The following is an 8044-nucleotide window of genomic DNA, read 5'->3' as shown; positions in this document are numbered from 1 at the left end:
GTGGTCACAACAATGGGCAGACACAACAACGGGCAGACACAACAACGGGCAGTCACAACAATGGGCAGACACAACAATGGGCAGTCACAACAACGGGCAGTCACAACAATGGGCAGTCACGACAACGGGCAGTCACAACCCTGGGCAGGCACAACAATGGGCAGACACAACAACGGGCAGACACAACAACATAGACATAGTCAAAATAACCTTTTGAAACAAAGTTAGGGTTGTAAGAGAGTTATTACACTTTTTGAAATAAAGGCAAGTTTGCCCTTTCCTGGAATAGGTAGTGCTGAACCATTTGTATTTCAGGTTATAGGTGGGGCAATAGCTCAGTCCTTCAGAAACAGGTTTAATCATGATCAGGAACGAGCCTAGTCTCTCTTTACTATAAGATGGCTTTGAAACCTCAGATGGAGGCAGACTGGTTTATCAAAGGCACGTTGTGCTGGCTTGCAGGTGGAGAAGGGAGTGCTAGTGGAGATGAGACCTGGATCCCCGTGATCCTGACTATTTGGGACGATCTGTGACCTAGGTTGGACTTTAGGCATAGTTCATTAGTTATCAACCACCTCATTCGTAGAGCTCAGAAATGAAAGCGCTAGTAGTTCTGGTTAAAGTTGAAACTCCTGGGTGTCAGCTGAAAGATGGGTGAGAAGGGGAGACAGACAAGGCCACGCGGGACTTCAGACAGTATAATAACACCTTGCTTGGGAGGAAAACCTACAAGGGAGGTCCTGTAAGGTCAGAGCCTGACATCTGCACAGAGGCCGGGGTTGTTATGGGGAAGGAAGTGTGTGGGAGGGGTGGAGGGGGAGTGTAGAAAGGTTTCCTTTTTTTTTTAATGTTTAAATTGGCTTTTGCTAGGACTGCAAAGTGATTAGTCAAGAATGTTAGATGATTAAGAAATATCCTATATGGCCAGGCATTAATAGGGTCTAGGGGTGTGTGGCAGAAATCCAGGAAAACGAAGGATCTTAGATCTATAAAGCTAACTACTGTGCTTTCAAGAAAATCGACACACTTTAACCCAAACGGAGGAACTTTTCAAATGGAATGGCCATGGTTAAAAGAGCCATCAAGGGGCAGATATCAGAACCAGGACAACAGAGGTGGAAAATCATTTTTCACATCTCCACTAGTGATCTTGTTTCACAGTGTCCCCTGTGCCCAGGAGTCTTATATGTAGTAGGTTCTCAATGTGTAATGATAACACAATAAGCAGAAACAGTAGGCTTGCTTTCTGTGGTTCCAGCTCAGGATCTAAGCAGAGGGTGGTCAGGTTAGCATGTGAATAAGAGAAATAGCAAATGCCAAACTGGGTTTTATGAACCCTCCAAAACCATGACAGTATACCCACATTGGGAGACAGTATACAGAATACAATTCTATTCTGTTTTTATTTGTTTGTAATGGTGGGTATCAAATCCTGGGTTTTTTTTTTTCTTTTGGTTTTTTAAGACAGGGCTTCTCTGTAGCTTTGGAGCCTGTCCAGGAACTAGCTCTGTAGACCAGGCTGGCCTTGAACTCACAGAGATCCGCCTGCCTCTGCCTCCCGAGTGCTGGGATTAAAGGCGTGTGCCACCACCGCCCGGCTCAAAGCAATTTTTATCAGAATTTGAGGTCACAGTTAATTTGGGTTGCACTGAAAACATTAGATCAGGGCTAGAGAAGCGGCTCAGCAGTTAAGAGCATTTCTGCAGTGCTCGCTGCTCTTGCAGAGGATCTGGAGTCTCTTCCCAGCCCCTATTATCACGTGGCTCACCAACACCCACACTCCAGCCCTCTTCTGACCTTCATGAGCCTGTGCGCACACACACGCACTAAAAATTAATTTAAAACCCACATTAGATAGACAGTAGGCCGGAGATGGTGGCGCACGCCTTTAATCCCAGCACTTGGGAGGAAGAGGCAGGCGGATCTCTGTGAGTTCAAGGTCAGCCTGGTCTACAAGAGCTAGTTCCAGGACAGGCTCCAAAGGTACAGAGAAACACTGGCTTGAAAAACCAAAAAAGAAAAAGATAGACAGTAGGCATACTCTAGAATCAGCCACAACTGAAACACTAAACATACAAGAAACATATAAGCATATAAATCTGCAAAGAAAATGCTCAAGGCTCTTCAACATCGTGGAAACAAACCAGGTGTCTGATTTCTCTTTAATCACTGTTGGCCATTACATAGAGGTCTGTCTGAAGCAGGGAGGGAGCTCTGGTTCCTTTTGGACATTAGTCAGTGCACTAACAATTATGTATATTCAAACTTGATTTTAAATATGATCTTCAGCTGTACTGTAAATAGAGTACTGCATTGTAGTTTCCATGTTCATTATTTTCTGTAATATTTAAGAATTACCTAAGCATATACAAAATGTATAGTTACTAAAGCAGCTAATTATTTGTCCCCTATAAAAGGAAGGGGCTTTGCTGTTATTTCATAGCTCGAACCATAATAAACACTGCACCTGCAATTTGTAACATAAGTATTACAATGTTCTTAGTAATAATCTTGAAACCTTGTTTTTCAAAGTCCATTTAATTTTGATCAGTATATTGCACTAATTATTTTAGGTATTTTCATTATATGAAATCTACCATGTGCCAGATGATTTAATCTATTTAAGTGTTGATCTGCTAGCAGAACTTGTACATTTTACAGTAACTCAAAATTAGTAAGGAAAACAGTTCACCAGTGTTTAGTTTTATATTGAGGTGCTCAGGTTGGAATAAAGTGGTATAAAAAAACAAAGAAAAAGAAAAAAAAGAAAATGCTCAAGGTACCATTTCGAGCCTCATTAGAGCACGTTAAGTCCTACATAAAAGTGTGAAGGCTATGGGGAATAACTCAGTGGTAGAGTATTCGGCTCAAATTACAAGGTTCTGGATTTGATTTCCAACACTTCCAGAGGGAAAAAGTGGGCGGGTAAAGGGGGTAGGGCGGGCAGAGCGAAATTCTTCTGTAGAAAGGATGTATTTTACTTTATAAAATATGGTTGTGGAGATTAAAAAAACCCAGGTGCATTACGGATATGACGTGGGCAATTGACTCATCTCTGTGCCTCAGGTACTGCAAAATGAGAAGAGTCAGGACTTATCTCTCGATTTCCTAAAGTCCTCCACTTTCACTGCTTTTGAGCTAGCACTTTAGCCCCTTTGTCAAGTTCTAAACGCACTCGGCTCCGTTCCAGCTTCCGTGTTTTTTTTTTTTTTGTATTTCCGTTTGTGCTTTGTAAGGGTATTTCCTCCCTTAGCTAAACCAAGTCTTTAAACAGACAACAAAACTGGCTTTCACACACCAAGACCGACAGTCCGTGACAGCACGGCGCCATTCCTCGGCCGCCTCGCAGCACTGCATGTTGGGAGCTGTAGTCCCACACTCCTCATGCCCCTCACGGCCCTCACGGCCCTCCGCGCCTCTGGAGTTTGAAAGCCCCAGGAGGGGCCCGGTGGGCGGGCTGCGAGGGCGGAGCTCCCTTAGCCCCGCCCCCCGCTCGCCGCTCTCGCGCGGTTCGCGGCTGAGTCGCGCGCCAGGCCGGAGGAGGGGGTGTGGCCTCGGCCCTGGGGTGGCGGCAGTTGAGGCCGCGGTGCCTGCGGGCGGTGCTGCGGCTCCGGCCTGCGCGAAGTGGTCCCGCCCTGAGCGGGCGGCGGTGCGCGGGGCGGGGCCTGGAGGGAGGGTGGTGGCCCGCGGGGCGGGGGCGGGGCCGGCCTCTGGCTCCTTCTTCCTCCGCATGTGGCTGGCGGCCGCAAAGCAGTTGGCTTCACGCTCTGCTCGCCCGCCGCGTCTCCTCAAGGCTCCTCTGGCCTGACCGGAGCCATGTCGATCTCAGAGAGCAACCCGGCCGCCGCCTCCCTGCCCAACGGCGACTGCGGCCGCCCCAGGGCGCCGCCCGGAGGGAACCGGGTGACGGTGGTGCTGGGCGCGCAGTGGGGCGACGAGGGCAAAGGGAAGGTGGTGGATCTGCTGGCGCAGGACGCCGACATCGTCTGCCGCTGCCAGGTGAGACGAGCCGGGCCCTGCCGGGGGACGCCCGGGCGCGGTGAGGTGTCACCTTGAGCTGCGCCCCTTGGCCCGGGAGCTGCGGGGGAGCCCCTGCCCTGGAGTCTCGGGTGGCGCTCCAGGTGACTCTGGAGGAACCTGGAGGATGTGCGACGCTTGAGCAGCATTTTGGGGTCTGGGGACCGGACGGGCGGTTCGCTGGGGGCGAAGTGGAGGGGGCTGCCGCCCGAGGCCTGCTCCCGACTCCCGCTCTGACCCGGTGAGGACCGGGCGAGGCCCACCCACCGGGGCGGCCGAAGGAGGGTCCTTTCCCTCAATATCCAGAAACCGAGACTGCCCCACCTGCAGGCCCCGGCACGCAGAACCGCTCCTCCTTCGGTCCACTTTGTTGACATCAGATTCCGCAGCGGAGCTTTGGGACTGTTTGGGTCCTCTTTTTTTTTTTTTTCTTCCCCTTTGTATCCCTTAAATTATATTAATGGGAGATCTTTTTTTACTCATTGGACCCTAAAGAAGGAATCCATGAGTGTGAGCAAGTAGATACAGATTTCAAATTGGATATTTAGAAATATTTACAATGTTCCGGTAACATAAAAAGTTGACTTTCGGGAAATCGAGTGCTTCCTACCCGGAGACACGTGGTTTTCAATGTTAGCTTTTTTTTTCTTCTTTTCTCCTATTTGTTTTGCTTTGAAGCAGCCTAGAGGCGAGGCCTTTGTAAAGGCTCTCAGAAAACTATCTCCTGGCTTCAGAGTTCAAAATAGATGAACATACCCGTGTTCAAAAGAAGATGTAGTGTTTGCAGTTGACGGCGGCATGTTTAGGTTGTAAGAATATCTCTTTTTCCTGAATGTGCATGTTTTTGTGTCTTGATACGCAGTTGGTCTAGGTTAGGCGAGGGACCTGGGGGAAAGCTTTCTGCCTAAAATTGAATCCCATGCAGAAGCAGGTGTGTAAAAAGCTAGACGCTGTGGCTTGGGCCATCTTCCTTTTTAATGAGTGCAGAAACGTACCCTGTCTGTTTCTTAGCCGAGCTAACCGTGGCATTAACTATGGCGTTCCCACCCATTCTTCCTTTTCACTTGTTTCTGTTCCTGCACCTTGTCTGGCAGCATGCATATTTAATGGTGCCTTGAAAGGGGTTGGCGTGGTATTCTGACTCACGTTGCCATAGGAAGTGCTCCAAAGGAAAGCCTTTACCATTTCGTGTTTAAAATCAGGTCTTGTACGCAGGATTGAAGACTTAGGAAAGTGCCTAAACTCTTGGTGGTTAGAAGAGTGGGTTTGAGGCCTACGGAAATAGATCACAGACAGGTCCAGCCGTATTGTAGATTCCAAGGTTGTAGCCGTTGTATTTATCCAAAAGGTTCTCAGTATAATGTACCTTTAAAAAGTTATAGGATCAGTTTGTAGACTGAGGTGTTATTATGTTACCAAGAAAGTGTTCTTAGGGAGGTCATGTATCAGGCTGATCTGATGCCTTTGGAATGCCCAGAGATATGATTGGGGAGTTACCTGAGGCTAGTGGAGAAATAAGTGATCAGTCAAACTTCCACACTTATAAACTTACTACTCACATGATCCTTACATTTTTTTCTTGTGTGACTTAAGAGCCCATCATTAGGATTCTTACTATTCTCATTAACTGCAAGTAGATAAAAAGTAGGCTTAAACATTTCTTTTTGGGTTTTGTTTTTTGTTTTCAAGACGGGGTTTCTCCGTGTAGCCCTGCATGTAGACCAGGGTGACTTAAAACTCGGAGATCGACCTCACCTACCTCTGCCTTACAAGTGCCCCGTGCCAGTGGGACCCTCTAGCATTTCTCTTTTGTGGTTCATCTTGGTAACTGTAGCTTATTTGACTAGCACTAGTAACTCAGTATCTACTTAATGACATTAGTTCTAGGTTGTAACTCTGAAGACAGTGGAATGTATAGAGAATGGAGACAGCCAGTTGTAGGAAAGAAATGTTGAGCCTGGACCAATTTGAGTTTATTTGACAAGTGGAGTGTTAGCCATCAAGAAGAAAATTGTCATTTATAGGTGAATGGTGGGATTGGAGAACATTATATTAATAACTCAGATTTAGAAAAACAAATATAGCTTGTATTCTCATCCAAAGAATCCTAAAAAATTCTTGAAAATAGAATGGGAAGAGAAAGGGGATTGGGTCAAAGAGGCTGACGAATATGAGCAAAGTGCATGAGACACCTATATGAAAGTGTTGTATGAGATCTACCATTTTGTTCAGCTGCTAGTCAAGTATACCTTAAAAGAGGTTTATAGTAATAAAATGTATCCCTTGTTATTGTTACACACCATTTCTCCAGAGTGTTTTGTATATGTATATTTAAATGTATCCATATTTCAAATAGAATCACAAAATAATTCTTTCACATATAAAATGTAGCTTGAAATCTAGTTTTAAAGGGGAGAAGGGGATGAGTGATGTTTCCTAACTACTATACTTTTTAGTATTAATAATTTAATGATAAGATACATTTTGGGGGAAAGTAGGTGCAAAGCTAATGATATTTTGTCATTGGAGCACTTAAGGCCTGTCTTCCAATTCAGGATCATAGATAGTTATTTATAAATGTGTAGGCACTCTAGACTCATAAATACATGTATAGGACTTGAATCAAGGGATGATCATCACTGCTGTGCTGCCTTTAGTTTTAAATCAATTTTTTTTTTTTAATGGAAAGGAGAGTAAGTAGAGGACCAGCTACAGACTGATGATTCATCCAGGAAACACCTATTTTATAACTACAGGACAACACTGAGGTCTGCAGTGGAAATGCCAGACTGTCTGAGCCTGTGCCCACAAGAAACTCCTAGTCTAGGAAACCACTGCTGTGTAAACGGATTTGTTGCCAGGGCAGGGCTGAGGAAGGTTAGGTAGCATGTGGAAACAGGATATAGCACAGAAGTAGCTTGTTAGTAAACCTATTACTGTTCTCCCCCGATAAGTAGTATATTTGCTTCCTTTATTTTGTTGAGTAGAAACTACAGAGAGACCGTACTGGAGGTGTTTGTACCAGCCTTATTTAGTGGTCTTAGAGAAAGCAAGATCTTGGTTACCTTGGCAGCAGTAGTTTGCCTAGGTAAAACTAGATGCTGGAATTTGGTGCTTAGAGTCCACACTTCTTAACTAAGACCTTTCAAGGCAGTGCTGTTTCCTGCTTTCATTGTGAATTGTTTCGTAACAGAAATTTAAGGTAGGAAACAAAACCTGAGACTGTCATCATTTTCACATTTGTGTGTCTGAAACTGAAAATGACCACAATGGTGAATGTCTTCAACTCTCCAACGATTGCCCAAGCATTTGGATGTCTTTGCTAAAAAATAATGCAGATAGATACCTTTATGTATTTTTTTTATCTAGTATATCTGGTTATGTTGAATAGTTTAATCAGTGTTCTACTAGTAACTTAATAGTCAACTTTGTAATTGAAATTAGTGATTAAAAGGGTGGTTATTGTTACAGGTTGACAGGTGTGTTAGATTTGGTGAAAAAGTTCATCTGGAAAAGTGAAGTTTCAGTACCAAGAAAGTATCTGATAGTAGTAACCTTTGACTCAAACTACCAGGTTCTTAAGTTTGAACATTAGACAAGGGCATGGGTCTGAGACCCTGTGACTTTGTAATTTATAGTGGGAACCCCATTCATTCCTTCTTTCATTTGGAGCCCTGTTGATCATAATACTGGCCACGTATTCAAGCCATAAAGACAGAGAGCCAGACTGTTTCCTATGGGACTCTGAAAAGAGAGAGCCTCTAGGACTTGTACATGAAATTGTTTCCTTGGCACTTGGGCTTTTGCTGTTGTAAAAGAAAATGCCATTATTTTATGTTCATAACACCCCCAAGAGGTTGCCTTCATCTCCATCACAGCAGGAACTTACTTAAAGGTTTAAAAAGAGGGGAGTAACTTGAGGGAATAGAAAGGTCTAATACATTAAGAATAGAGTCATTTTTGCGGGTTTGATTTCATTCCCTTTTAGTCTAGCCAGTCCTGTCCCAGTCCCCGTCCCCATCTCTTC

At 44.9% G+C, this 8044-nt stretch overlaps 1 protein-coding gene across 1 annotated transcript in view; it reads left to right on the top strand.

Moving 5' to 3' along the window:
• Window positions 1-3571: 3571 nt before the first annotated feature.
• The window catches only part of Adss2 (adenylosuccinate synthase 2), a 31492-nt gene continuing 27019 nt past the window's right edge, over window positions 3572-8044 (top strand). Inside the window, exon 1 of the mRNA XM_041635459.1 lies at window positions 3572-3999. Within this exon, the coding sequence (XP_041491393.1) occupies window positions 3817-3999 (183 nt within the window). The 5' untranslated portion in view covers window positions 3572-3816. The remainder of the gene's footprint in view (window positions 4000-8044) is intronic.

The sequence above is a fragment of the Microtus oregoni genome, unplaced genomic scaffold (assembly GCF_018167655.1).
Source record: "Microtus oregoni isolate MIOR12 unplaced genomic scaffold, Mior012 000047F_ref0000412, whole genome shotgun sequence".
NCBI lineage: Eukaryota > Metazoa > Chordata > Mammalia > Rodentia > Cricetidae > Microtus > Microtus oregoni.
Note: the sequence above shows the minus strand (reverse complement) of the source record. Positions and strands in the feature narration are given on the sequence as shown.